General features: G+C 38.2%; 1 protein-coding gene across 1 annotated transcript; it reads left to right on the top strand.

Annotated features, from left to right (window-relative positions):
- The first annotated feature begins 5,268 nt into the window (after window positions 1-5,268).
- On the top strand, window positions 5,269-6,268 carry LOC148729215 (uncharacterized). The gene is made up of 2 exons (XM_088725114.1): window positions 5,269-5,644; window positions 5,844-6,268. Exons 1-2 carry the CDS (start codon window positions 5,269-5,271, stop codon window positions 6,266-6,268), a joined length of 801 nt encoding a protein of 266 aa, XP_088581240.1.
- The last annotated feature ends 9,014 nt before the right edge of the window (window positions 6,269-15,282 follow it).

The raw sequence follows: 15,282 nt of genomic DNA, 5'->3' as shown, positions 1-15,282 counted from the left end.
TTGTTTTGGTAAAAGCACCCAGGACTGATAAAATGGATGCCTTAAAGGTTGGTGCCAAATCGTTCGATGACCCTAGGATATTGTAGCCATCATTCAACTAACTATAATGCCATCGGATGTTTGTATGAATAAGACCTTACAACAATTACACTTTTTATGACGTGGTTTCCTTTCTCGGAAAAGCTACCCTTCTGAAAACGTCAACGAAATTTAATCTTTCTTTTGCGTTAACGTGATATTATGATTTAAGCTATATCTCAGATTATTTTTCTTGGCCATTTTCTTGGCCATTTTCTTGGCCATTTTCTTGGCCATTTCGGTGTCTGCAGATATCATATCTCCCAGCCACTGAAAATATTTATCGTACTCATCATTGTAGCCTCGGGATGTGGATGCGGTAGGAGGACAAGAAAGGAAACAAAGTTAATTAACGGACACAAAGGGGAGCAGTTAACTAGTGTTGTGGATCTTTCATCTTTGGATGTTGATCGTGCAAGGAAGCACATTCAAGAAAAACCAGAGGAAAATGTACGCATATTTCAAGGAACTCTAATCCTCAATGACATTTTTCGCTCTTCTATTGATGTCTGCTATGGAGAAAAAAACGACCGAAGATACAAACTAAATGCCGCCACAGAGGAATGCTTCCAGTTTTCTGATAATATGGAACACTATAAGGTGCGTGTGCTGTTAGTTAGCAAGACAAATATATAGCAATATTATCACAAGGATGGTAAGCGCTTAGGCATGAGCTGAAACGCTAACTTGGAAGCTAATAGCTTCTGTAGGACCTGATAACCTGGCAGAAGTTGACCTTTTAAAGTTTGCTCTTTGGAATCATTAGAAATCTTTTACCACCCTTATTCATTTTCATCAATTCCTACTTCTTCGTGGTTAGTTATCTCTATCACTTTCACTATTTCTCCCAATTATGCTATGGGTATGCACCATTACTAGGATAATTATAGACATCTTTTTAAACTTTTTGACCTAGGATAGAAATTCTGATCCATGAAATATCTGTTTTGTGGAGAACACGTCTTTTATTTGTATTATTTTCCGTTGTTGGAGAACGATGCGACTTCCCAGAGGACCCTAGATACATGTGGTTAATGGTAGTAGAGTATCACTTGTTTAGGATTTATTTTGTTTTGTACACCGATGACTGTCTACACATTTTTTTTAATAGATTACCAATGCCGATCGGTTTTGGAGATGGGTCGAAATATCTTTTTAACATGCAGTTTTCGTTGACGATTAGTACAGTGGACAGGAAGAAAGAGTTTCAGAATACATTGGAAATAAGCAATCAATTTTGGTCGGTTTGCCTCATCTACGACAACTAAGGGTCATGGAAAGTAAGTGTATCAGCTGTAAGAAAGAAGTTACTTTGAAAGAATTCCTTATCTGAAACTTTGTGGTCAAACTATTTTCATGCTTTTGATGACGAGTATCATGTCTAAAATTCTTTTTTCTGTTTTTGGAAAGAGATGCCACTGTATGATGACAAAATTTCAGACTCATCAAAACTTTCATGTCTTTTAATGTCTTAATGAGGACGACTTTTGGAGCAAAGAGATAATAAAATTGAGCTGCATTTTGGGATATACAGATCAATAATCTAAATACTGCAGATGAGCTCCACAAACTCGGCAAAAAGGAGATTTGAAGTATTAATACAGCAATGTTCAAATAATTAAACATTTTTTCTTCCTTACAGATTCTAGTCAAGACCAAAAATTGTTTAAAAACACAATCACATCTTGTTTCGATTTCTACTCCCCACCAAGGAGGAAAAAGGAACTTGGGTTGATTCGAAGAAGATAAAGTTCTATGCCCAGAAATATGATGTAGAAAGAAGGCATGGCGGCTTTGATTTTTGAGGTCGCTTTGCTGTTTACAGTGGCGGAGGATACATAGCTAATTTAGGATATAGCAAGTTTACTGCCATATGAATTATCGACGACCTATACGAAAACTAGTGGATTGATCGGCAGACCAGGGCTGTGCTGGTGGAGTTCTCACTGCATAATCCACCAAGTAACCTTCTAGCAGAGATGATTTACTAGTACTCCTTCGAAGTCCTTCCTTTTGCCTTTGCTGGCACATTCAAGAGCTACGGAATTTTACCTGTGAGTACGAAGAACTCTCAGGCTCATAGCACTTATCTGATGTTTGTGTTGTTGTTCAGTATTCTGCTTGTTTGCTTTTTTGTTGTGCAGTACATCAAACTCTGCCGTCAGGAGTGTTCTATCAAGTCGGTGTGGAATTGGTTGGATATATTGCAGATAGTCACTGCATCATCGGCACTATCATTGCAATGGATGCGGGCCAAGGCGGCTAGAAAAGCTTTCGAAATAATGAAAGAAAATCCCTATCTTTCCGTCAGCTTATATCGTGTGTTACTTTTGCATGAGTTTGAAGAAGTCGTTATTTGTCTAACGACTGCGCTTGCTACAATGCGTCTTCCGGCTGAACTGCTTCTATTTCAAACCAAAGATAGTTGTTTTTACTGCGACACTTCGTAAATTGTTTAGCTTCCTATTTCATGGTGTTTTTTATAGCCGCTAATACCTTTGGGACAACCAATCCCAATAAATGAGCTAAAGGAAGCAAATCCCATTGTAGGCAGACTTCATTTTCACTTTATTTTTTCTCCACAACCAGTATAGTCATTTTAAATATGTTTATCGCCGTAATAAATAAACATTACACTACCTCGAACGCTGAAAGAGGTGGAAAAGACTATGAGCTCGTGCAGTTTATAACTAAATGAAAAGTTGATATTGTCTTAGGACAGAAATCTGACCGAAACCAGAACTGGTGTGAGCCGAACAATAAAACAGCCCATAGAACTCACAATAACACAGTTTCCTGGTTTATTTCGCTTCAGTCTAATTCACGAAACTCTCGCCAAAATTCGATGGAAAAACTTTCCATAAACTCACGCTCTCCCAACCTTCCTGTTCTTTTTTCCACACGCATGCGCTTACCACCTTATTTGGTAGCCCTAGCCCAAGTTTGGTAATGTTGCTCAACGTCACAAAACCGTGAGGGTTAGGCTTAGTAAATCTTTCGTACAGGAGGAAACACGAGCTTTTCGAGCCAGATCCTTTCCAGAGGAGAGTTCCTCTGGTGGAGTTCAAAATGGCACGTTTTCACCTGAGTGGACACCAGTCCGACATGTACCGGAGCTGCACGCAGAAAATATCCAGGACACGAAGATCCCCAGTAGGCGATAGTGAAGACTACGTAGGGGTGTTCAGTTTGGGAAACGAACGGACCACAACATTTGTTGGTGGAAAGTTCCACAAATGAAACAGGCTTTACACGCGCTAATCTCAATTAATATTCCACATTCGTCGCCGACACAAGACGTTATAACATCATGACAGTTTGGAATGCATTGGAGGATTACTATGAAGATGACGAAGGCGAAGACGAAGAAAGCGTCATTGACGATGTCGATAATTATAACGGTGACGAAGACACTGACGAAGGCAAAGACGATGACGACGACGACGACGACGACAATGGTGACGTCTATGACTATGGCGATGACGACAGCGATTAAGATGACGTTACTGATAACAGTGACGATGGTAGTGACTAAGAGAGATCCTAAAACCAGTAAGAAGAGGTAAAAGGCAAGCTCGACCTTCTTCAGATACAATGATAATGTCTTTCTTCTCTTTTATCATTGTACCGAATGCGCCAGTTTAGTTAATCAAGCAGTTGTGCCAACTTGCTTACTGAAGTCAACAGTTTATTATGCATGAGGCGCCAAAGAGCATAGTGTTACTCGTTAAAAAAGCACTTGTGCAAATGAGTAATGTAGAGTCTAAATATACATATTCAAACCACGGATTGAACCGGATTAATGTGATCGAACTAGGCATCGCGATCCTAAACTCATCGACTCCGTCCTTCCTCAATTCCTATCCCACGATTGTCTGCACATATCCCGACATACACTACATATAATGTGCCCTTGAAAATAGAAGTGTATAATGTATACTAAACCAGTAAATAGGTAAATAAATGACTGAATGAAAAAAGAGTATGAAATATGAATTAAATTCTGCACGATTGTAATTTAACAAACGATTAAAGTTTAACACGAGATGGAGGCACGTATCGTCCTTTCCTTCATACCGAAACAAAACAGGCCAATGACATTATTCTTGAAGAAAACAATCAGGTCATAGCTCATTGCCAGAAATTTGGGTCAAAATGCCGGACGCGCGTGCGTATTGAGAAGTTAATGGCGGCGAAATCGTGTAAGGAAATGTATGGGATTTCCAAAAAAATCCAAAATACAGCAAATATGAATCAGAGTATTCCCGAGCGACTCGAAATATGTTCAGTAGAGATTAAGCTGTACTTCTTGCTTAAAAATAATTCAAAAGCTGTTTGTCTACTTACTTCCAGCAATGTCAGTAATTTTCGATATTCGAGGCTAGTCATTACCTCTAGTCTGTTTCAAATATAGCGTAATCCACGGCAAAAGATCGCCGATTTGAGGTGCAACCCTCCAAGAAGTCAACTAGCTCCGACTCACATTAAATAAAGGGAAGTTCGAAGTAAGCAAATCGTCCATAAAAAGAGACATTTCATGACAATGATACTTCCAAAAGAGCTTGAAAATTGCTATTTTTGCTCTGTGGAGTCTGTGATCTGAGACCATTCTTGAGAACGCACCAGAAGGGAAAGCGTCAAAAGAAAAACCCTCTGAAAAACCTTCAAACTGTAGCCATATTTGTTTTTCTTATTCAGCAATGTTTGACGGGAAATAAACTCAATCCAGACCATCTCATATTAAAGTAGAGCCTTGAACAAATGTATTTTCTCGCGCGAAAATTAGGAAGTAGATCAAAGAGATCTGTATAGTACGTTCGTTGAACTGTGTTTTCAACTGGGAGAAAAAGCTCTTTTCAAGTAAGATTTGCCTAGATCTTCCCATTATTTAATGCAAGTGGTTAAAGCTACAATTTTCTAAATGTCTGACATCCGTAGACGATTACAAATAAAGCCAGTTTGAATGGACATTGAAGCTTTGTACAGATTGTCCCTTGCATTACATCAGACAGCAAATTGCTATAAGTCGCTCTGCCTTAAAAATACTAAGAGATATGTTCAAAGTTTTTTTTTTTTGCTTCTTTTTTCCGTAAAGAAGGTCCACAGAACTTAAATCGCTCAATATTTAATATGGAACTTGTCCTAACCACTATCTTTGTTTTCATCGGACTGCAATCCGCCGACCAATGAATGCGGGAGCAAAATGTCCTCGATTTCTGGCAATGTGATAAGTGTGAAATTGCCGAGCTTTTGAATCAACATTTTATTAAGATCACGGAGAGTGTGAACGCGGTGAGCGAAGAGGAGTACGGTAAGAATTTTGCAAACCATCCAAGTATTATAGCAATACTACAACGTAATAGCAACGCAAGTTTCGAGTTCCAGTACACTAATCAAATACAGATCGAAAGCCTGCTATTGAAAATCAATTGTCGCAAATCGTGTGGCCATGACGTGATGACACCTAGGCTTGTGAAGGATTCGGCGGCTGTGTTATCTAATCCCATTGTAAGCATTTTGAACTCGTCGATTGACCGCGGTGTGGATGCGAGCGAGTGGAAAAAAGGTAACATCCTTGTTTAAAAAAGGCGATGAATTGAACAAGACCAATTATAGGCCCGTTAGATTCCTTAAAGTTCTCAACAATGTGTACGAAAGGCTGTTGATGGTACAAATGAAAGACTTTTATCGTGCCATCTTATCTGATTTCATCAGTTCTTATAGAAAGTTCTATACTTGTGAGACAGCCTTATTACGTCTGACAGAGGATTGGAGGAGCATGCGCGATAGGGGGGTATTGGTTGGTGTGGTGCCCATGGATCTTTCAAAAGCTTTTGATCTTATACAGCACGACCTATTGTTGGCAAAACTCAAGGCTTACGGTGTTGGTGAGAAAAGCTACGCGCTTCTAAAGGATTATCTAACTGGAAGACAGCAGAGAGTAAGAATTGGAGATACGTACTCCAGGTGGCAGAGCATAGGCCAAGGTGTTACTCAGGGGAGTGTCCCAGGCCCAATGCTCTTTAATGTCTTCATTAACGATCTGTTTTATCATGTTACGCAAGCCAAGCTGAATGTATATGCTGATGACCACCAAGTGTACTACCCAAACACTGATCCAGTAATATTGGAAAAATGTATTTGTAGAGCTAAGGCAAATCTAGGGTACAAAGATAACAATGAAAGTTGACGTAACTAAACACCAAGCGCTTATTTTGGGAAAAACTGATCGGATCACAATTTCTCTTTCCCAACTAAAAATTCTCTAGACATTTTTGGTATGAATATTGATAACAGGCTCTCTCTCGACAAACATGTATCCACTATATGTACAAACTGGATTAACAATCAATTTAAAGTTATGCAAAGATTCCGAAAACTCATCGCCAGAGATACTCTATTAAAGCTGTATAAGGCCTTCATCCTGCCGCATTTTTATTACTACTCCTCTGTGTGACACTTTTGCGGCGCCCCCAATTCTGGTAAAGTGGAGGCCTAAAACAAGCGGATTTTAAGGTTTCTTTTACAAGATTATCAATCCTCGTAGAACACGTTACTGGATAAGGTAAACTTAAAATCTCTTCAAGTCAGACGCCTACAGAATTTTCTAATCATATTGTAGAAGAGTTTATTTTTTACTAACTACCCAGTAAATGATATGTTTACGTTTAGATCTACGTCCTATAACTTACGTGATAGTTATATCTTGTCCCTTCCAAAACCTAAAATTAAACTACAACATATGGCCGTCAGTCTTTTTCTTACTTAGCTGCTAACTTATGGAACTCTCTCCCGGACACCTCTAGAACTCTCAATTTTCCAGACTTTCGGCGCCGAATACTTCAGTATGACTCCTATGTGTAACTATATTGAATTTAGTAGTATAATTATATTTAAATAATGTTAATAGGTAAATATTTATCATCATTAATGTATTATTATTCATTTATTCTAGTTTAGCTTATTCCTTTTACTTCATTTTAATACACCGAATCAAAATATGGCGTCCAATCTGAATTTCCATTGTTCTTGACTGACTAGCCTCTCACACATGTGATAATCCTTTTGTGTTTCCACGTCAAGACGAGGCTAGTAAGTCCAAAACAATGGTAATTCAAATTGGACGCCATATTTGGTTCTGTCCTGGTGTACCGGTTCACAAGGGAATTACCATTGTTCTTTCTTTGTTTAGGAGTTATCGGTTAGCTATTGTGTATTGTTTGGTCTTTTGTATTGGCTCTTGTGAACCGGTACACGAGGACAGAACCCCATATTTCGATTCGGTGAATTACTCGAAGATATTAGCTTACAGCTACTCTTAAACTCGAGGTATATAAAGTTTATGTATGTATGTATGTATGTCAGGCTTCAAGTCAATCGTTTAAATGATAATTAAAAAAACAATTGAGTCGGGTAGACTAGGGCGAGTTGTTCTCAAGATGAGCGAAAATAGTTGCAAATGATTTTAAGACGCCATGTTCGGTTGTGATTCTCGCAACTAACTTTGGCTGCAGTTTTGAAAACGTTCTGCAAATATCGTGGACCATGGGCTTGTAAACATTCTATATGTTATCTAAAAATAGTGATACTGGTAAATTGAAAAGTTTCATTTCTTCAGGGCTTTCGTATTGAATCCAATGAAAGACTTTCATAGGATTGTTGGTTAGAATATCAAAGTATTTAATCTCTTAAGGTGTAAAGATTAGCATCTTCTTGCTTTAAATTCCTCTGGTTATACAGGTGCTCAAGCAGAAAATTCTGCGTTGTGTTACAATTAGTATGTGTAATCAAGTGGCGAGGAGTGAAATTATTAAATAATTTCACTTGCGTTTTGTCAAAATTCTGATAATTTCCCTTGCCTAAAGGCTCGGGAAATTATCAGAATTTTGAAAAAACGCAAGTGAAATTATTTCCTAATTTCACGAGAAAACCATTTCATTACCTTTAAATATCGTGGGTGACAAATTACGTCTTGTTTACACACGGAGGCGTAAAATCGCTCGAGTACTTTATCCAACTGCTCGGGAAGAATCATCTCCAGGTTTTTCTCAAGGCTATTTTCGTTACACTACTTCTCAAAAACTCGCACCCAGTGAATTGTGCTCTTTCGCGTATTTAAATTTTCGGTGGCTTCTTTTAATTTCGTAATCTCTTTAACGGTCACCGTCTTAAATATCGACGCCATCTTGGCTCTGATCGAGATACGAGAGATGTTACAGTGGTAATTTTGTAATTTCACATGTGAAATTAAAAATCAACGCTGAAATTTCGCCCCAAAATTAAGGAGTAATTTGTCACCTATGATATTAAAACTGTAATTTTTTTTTGTCTACAATTTGGTAAACACATTTGGCTTTTGCAGTGTTAGTCAAAGATTGACGATTTCAAAGGGTGAACTCTAACGAAATTTAGTGTGACTTAACAGATGGCTCGATTGTATAGTTCACAGCACAAAAGCTTTCAAAACCCCTTATTTTTTTTCTTTAGCTCAAGTTTTAATCAGTTAGTAAAAACTGCTTGTTAATTTCGTGCGAACTGCTGTTGTCATGAGTTGGCCAATGGCTATTATTAGCTATTATTCAAAACACTGCTTTAAGATGAAACCGCCTCCCGGTTAGCTCAATGGATAAAGCGCTGGACTGTTGTGCGGGAGGTCGAGGATTCGAACCCCAGCCAGACCAACACTCAGGGTCTTAAAATAATTGAGAAGAATTTGCTACCTTTCTATAACATCAAGAAATAGTTAGATATTCTAGTCTTCTCGGATAGTGACGAATAAATGGAGGTCCTGTCTCCTGCAGGGTTGGGGTAGAAGACGTTAATTTCCCACACACGAGATTACTTTGTGATGGATGTCCTCCCCTGGGGTGGGATAAGTGGGATATTGGACGCACTTAATTTGGAGCTTCGATCTGTTGTGCGACCCTCACCACACTCTGGTGAAAGTGATTAAATAAGTAAATAAATAAACGAAAGCAAATAATCCTGTTTTGAAAAACATTTCTAAAAGTTTTACAATAACAGTGAATAACACAAAGGAACATGTTTTGCAACAATCACGGTCTGGAAAAGTCACAAATTAATAAATAATCAAACCTCATAATGTTACCCAGCTTGAGCATTGTAACGCATCGAAACAACGAAAAGGTGCCAATGTCAGTGATCCGAATAGAGTTTGGTCAATTATTCATGAAAGTGGGAATAAATTTGTTCTTATATTATGTATTACGAGTTGTTTCAAATTTCGCAATACAAAGTAGTACACTGAAAAATTGACTTTTTCTGATTGCATAGTAATGAGCAACTTACATTCCTCGTTTTTATCTAGAACTTAGGTTTGTTCTTGGGGCTCTTATCGTGGTTTTTATACTTGAAAAGATTAAGCTCTTACCCTTTTTTTTTTGAAAGCGGCAGCCCTAAATAGTCGCAGGAAGGCTATTTCATTCAGCAGAAAAAGAAGCAACAACTCACAGGGTATCAATACATTGTTTAGTTCAATGTTTAGTTTCCAATTGGCAACCCACAATTAAAGATTGGTTTTAGACCTTGTGTAAATTATAAATTATTAAAAAGACGGGTTTCAGAGAGATTTTCATAATGAAAAGAGTTCAGGTAAACTAAATGGGAAAAGGTTAACAGAAAGTGGCGAGGAGAAGCAATGCTATTGAGAAAAATTAGAATATTCTTGCTAATAAATCCAATGGTAAGTGGCTCATTTAATTTTACCCACGTCATCATTTCTAGATATTTGCGATGCCTGCATAGCACATTACAAGTTACAATACACAACACTATTCTGACCTTAATTAAGTTCTAGAAAGGAAATGATTCCGAGATTTTTCGTAAGAAAACTGGAACAGTAGCAAACACATCAAAACAAAAAAAAAATGCGTTTTTCTCAAAAGGACAATGTGAGTAGATTTAGAGCATAATACGTTTATCCTTTATTTTCCGCTTAACTAATCGACTAGTTTCCAATTCTTGCTTGGTACGCTCAAGTCCAGCATACACCTTTGATTGCGTCTGAATATATAAAAAATTTCTGGCTTGATAGCAATATCCTGCCATAATTATATTTTAACTTTTGGGAATTACTTGCAACAGATTCTACTGTCTTTGCTAACGACGAAATGGACTCTTCTCGTTCTAATGTCAGGAACTGGAGCTGCATCGTATGGTAAGAAAGATGCTGTTTCGATATTCATGTTAAAATCATCAATCAGTGCATTTCGGGTGTTATAAAACCGAAACCTAACCACTCAAAACGAGTAACAAGAAGAGCAGAAATACCTTATGGATAAAAAAGCACGTTTTACTTTTTGCAATTAGACGGCCCGTTCTCACCTTAAACACAAATTAAAGCGGTAACTTCGTAAGGTTAAGAATTTACACTGATCTTAAAAATGTACTTCAAATATTCCAGTGGTTAAGTTGAAAACTATCATCAGACAAGTATAGATTCAAATTGACAGACAGTCAGTCAGTCACACCGACAAAATGGTTGACTAATTGATAAGTGGACGAGAAGGCGAACGGGTGGACAGAAAGCAAAAGATGTTACGTTTTGGATGAAATATCAATATTTTTGTGCATCTCAGAGTGCAGCAACCACACCAACATAACCGACCCAACCCGGTCTGTGTCCCATAAAATAAGCAGTGAAGATGCAGATTGTGACAAAGGGAAACTTACTTCGGAAAGCTGGGTTCGCTCTATCGGGAGCAACCCACTACAGGCATACCATTGTGGAACAAATTCTCCGGGTTGGATTCGGGGTGCCCATCCTGCTGTTGCTGAAAGGGTTGTGCAACGACAACTCTGCTACCGTCATCTCGGCGAAGAATTTTCACTCATATAAAATTTCAATTCGCAACTGTGGCTCGTTTTTTGTTTACAAACCACCAGTAATAACGCGGTGTTATCTGCGACTTTGTACCAGTGTGTATGTATATTAATCACAATGATCAATGTTTCTTTTAGGACTCATAATAACATTGTCATACCAGCCTATATGGTTTGTAAGCCTGCTTAAGTTTCCAAGAATCACAAAACGAGAAATGAAGGAAAAGAGAAATGAATAAGAATTATTAAAAGGATCGTGCATCATACGTATTTAATACCGCAGTTCAAAATATATGAACTTCATATATTCATTGTATCTGATTGATCATCACGGGTTTATTACGAATCAACTTAACGGCCTGCTCCCAGTTGGCTTGTTAGCTCAATTGATAAAGCGCTGCACTAGTATCGCAGAGGTCAGTGGTTCGAATGCCGTACAGGCCTGATTTTTTTCAGGTCTGATTTTCGCTATTGCATAAATAGCGCTATCTACTGCGAAGGATCGTGCATCATACGTATTTAATACCGCAGTTCAAAATATATGAACTTCATATATTCATTGTGTATACAGTGCTATTGAATTATTTATATGTCATTGCAGGTTGTCCAGAACATACTATATGCATCGAAACATTTTCCAATGCCTGTCTTAAATGCTGGTGTAGATATTTTAACCCTGGGGGTCAAGGAAATGATCCATGCAAAGGCCTAGAAGGTATGTTTTGAGAGACAATAACTTATGGGAGAGAAACAAAGTATTTCCTTTACTTTTTAAAGATGTCTTTTCTGCTCATTGAGTTGAGACTCCAACAGTGGCTTGGAAATTCGTTTTTGACTTCCTGTTTGTTCTTTTTCGTGTTTAGAGTATTTGAGAAAATCAGTGGACTCGATGGAGGTTATAATTTATGATACGAACACACATTCAAGAACACCACTGAAGTTTAGACGTGACCAGACGAGAACGCTAGTCGCATCTATAAATATCAAATCCTTTCTTCCAGAAAAAGCCTCGTTTTGTTGGAAAATTAGCGAAATTTCGTTTACGCCTTTCAACACTTCAGTTTCTGCTGAAACAGAGTTGATCGTAAACGACACTCTTGAACTATACATAGGTCCAAAACTACTGTCGACAGGACTTAAACTGGTAACGTTTGAGCTGCGAGATGTAAACGACTCCTTTTTGGCTGTACAGGACTTTGCTTTCATCGCTGTTGAAAGTGCACCTCTGGTAGTCGCTATTGCAGGAGGAACTGAAATTATCCGATCGAAACAGAGATCAATCTCTTTGGATGCCAGTTCTTCATATGACAGCGATTCGAGCACTGGAGCTTCCGTTGGAATGGATTATGACTGGTCTTGTTTGATAATAGCAAATCCTGATAAGATCTCCGATATTTATTCTCCAGTATCTAACGTCACTTTTCCAGGCTCGAACAGTATATTTCCTACACTCGCCACCGCGGCTTCTGATGGAACACTCTTTCAGTTGCCAGACGATGTCTTTCTTAGACAAGTCGATGTAACAAAAGTTATATTAGACGCCACAAACATTACTGGCAACCAAACATACTATGTGGTTCTGAACGTAACCAAAGATATCCGCACAGCGAGTGCCCTACAGATTATTCATGTTCATGACGCAGACGTAATCGACATCCGAATTATGTTAGTATAGGATATGGATACAGAATAAAAGCTATGTAAAAGAGCAAGGCTGGCCTCTGTGCTGTTTGAAATCAAAGCAGCGTCTTCTTCAAGCACTAGCGCTCAGAATTAAAGTTTGTATATAATATTTCGAAATGTACCGCTCCGCACTCAGAAACAGCAAATCATAAAATCAGCTGAGAAGAAGTTAGTAATCACTATCGCTTAAATGATCCTTTACGACACAGAAAATACTTGTTCACCGAACAGGAGTTTAACAGAGGTGGATATTTACCGAGCCTCGAAGCAGTAAAACCCATTCACCAACACTGAGGGGAATAGTTGTTTTAATATATAACACACAGATACAAAAAAAAAAGTTTATTTCTTTCAATAAACCGAGAACTTGTTGGAAATAAAACTCCTAACAAGCGATTTTATTTCTTCTGCTGATGGAAGGTGAATAATATTCACCTTCAAACTAGCCAATCAGCACGCGCAAAAAAAAGCACTATTTAACTGTGTGGTATTTATTGATGTTAAACACGGGACAATCATTTAAAAAGAGCGACATGATTTTGTATCTTAATTACAGTTCCTTTATGGACAAGCTTGGCGATGATAAACACATGCTTCGTTACAAATAGGAACCATCTTTACTCGAGGACTAAGTTGAAGAACCAATCATGAGGATTTGGTGGACGAGTATTTTAATTTTCTTATCTTTGCTTAGGTGCATCGTGAATTGTGACTCACCAGCCAGTGCATCATCTCGTATCTCGTTGAGAACTGATTGCAATTCAGTACGTTGTCCTAAGTCCCTTAAATATCACTGGAGCCTGCTGAAAAACGATGGAAACTATTCTCACCTAAACTGGACTTTCCAGAAACACTTTGAATCTCTCCTGAGTACAAAAGCGGATTCGAAAAACCTTGTAATTAAAGGAAAAAAACTTTCAACCGGGTCTTCCTACAAAGTCAAGGTAGACGTTCAATCTTCGAACGGGTCACGTGGCTGGGCGGCATATCAATTTGACACATTGGCGGTTCCAACAGGAGGAGAATGTCATGGCACACAGTTGGATAAGGAAGATGTAGGATCTTGGGTGAACATAACCTGTCAAGGTTGGAGAGATGAAAATATGCCTCTAAGCTATGAATTCTTCCAAGATGTAGAAGATGGAGAAGTCGATATGCTGTCCTATGGAGTTAGGCCTTATAGCGTTGTCCACATTCCACCCTCAGATGAAGACATCGTTCGTTTTAAGGTGGTAATAGTTAATGGTGTGGGAGCAGCAATAGGATTTTCTGTAAAGGTAATCATACTTTGATATGTAAAATAACCAAATAATAATAAAAATGATAATAGTAACCAAATCGATAAACCAACCTCATCATATTACATTCACTACCTGCCATAATAGTGATAACAGCTATAGTTTCCTCGTTTAACCCTCAGTCTCCCTGGAATGTCAAAACAGTATTAAGAAGACAAGTGATCAGAACAAAAAAAAAAATGTCACTTAGGGGATTTTTCGTTGATCAAACTTCGTATGGATTGTATGGCAGACAGTAAGAAGAATTGCTAATGCGATCTTGAGAATGAATGGGCTAACTCACTCATACACTTAATGCACCCTGATAATTCTGATCGATGTCTGTCCAAGTTCCGCGCACATCTTTGGTACTACACCACATGATAGGTTGCAACTAGTCACGCTATATATTTGAAAACAATCACTTACCTTGTGAACAGCTTGACAACGGTGCATTACTCTTATGAACAGTTAACCATCTAGATTAAAAATAAACACATTTTGAAAGATAAATTTCATGGCATCCTTAAAATTTTTCCAGATAGATATTTTTTCTCATCGCACGTCTGTTCAAATATAGCAACTTCACTCTGTGTTTTGTTTTGTTTTGCTTTTTTTCGCAGCTAAATCAGTCATCTTCGTTGCGAGAAGAAAAGGTAAACCTCAACGAGCCCTTTAACGAGTTTTATAATGTTTCGAAGCTGCAGGGACAACTTTCGGATATGGGTAATTGTTTTGCTATGGGAAATGTCAATATGGCTTTTCAAGAAGCAGGCAAACTTCTCTACTCACTCAATAGGGTCGCAGAGCAAGGCGGTGGAAATGGGAATATACTTCAGGTAAGTTCAGTGGACTGCATATAACACAAGTAGTTTTGGAGGTTGTAGTAACGATAGGTATTATAAGATCGTATTTGATGGTGCCCATAGGGCCAACGTGTGGCTTCTTGACCGCGCAATAGTATCTCCAGCTGAGTAACAAAACCAATCACCATAGTTTCTCTCCGCATAAAAGAGACAAGCGCGAAAAGAAAATCACAACTTAGCTCCTTATTGAGATCGCAACATTTTGAAAGAATCTATCAGCTATATAGAGGTTTTTAAAGTTGCAAACAAAATCCTATTTGGTTTAGCAGCCGAATCCCCACCATAAACAACACACGCAATAATCGACGCACAAACACTTTTTCTGTGGTAGGACCCCCATTTCATTATTTCTTTTAGAATTGCCTACAAATGCCATTTAAGACGCTTATGGGCTGGTGGATAAAACATCGCATGGTTGCTTAATGTTAGCTCTTGTTCAATATGTAATGTTTATCCCTGCTGCAGATGAAAAATCACATTATTTCCAATATATTTGAAGTACGGATTGACAGAATAGAGAGGTTAGTCATGGTTGC

Source organism: Stylophora pistillata, chromosome 6, assembly GCF_964205215.1.
Source record: "Stylophora pistillata chromosome 6, jaStyPist1.2, whole genome shotgun sequence".
Lineage (NCBI taxonomy): Eukaryota > Metazoa > Cnidaria > Anthozoa > Scleractinia > Pocilloporidae > Stylophora > Stylophora pistillata.
The sequence above is the reverse complement of the archived record's forward strand: the minus strand, read 5'-3'. Positions and strand labels throughout refer to the sequence as shown.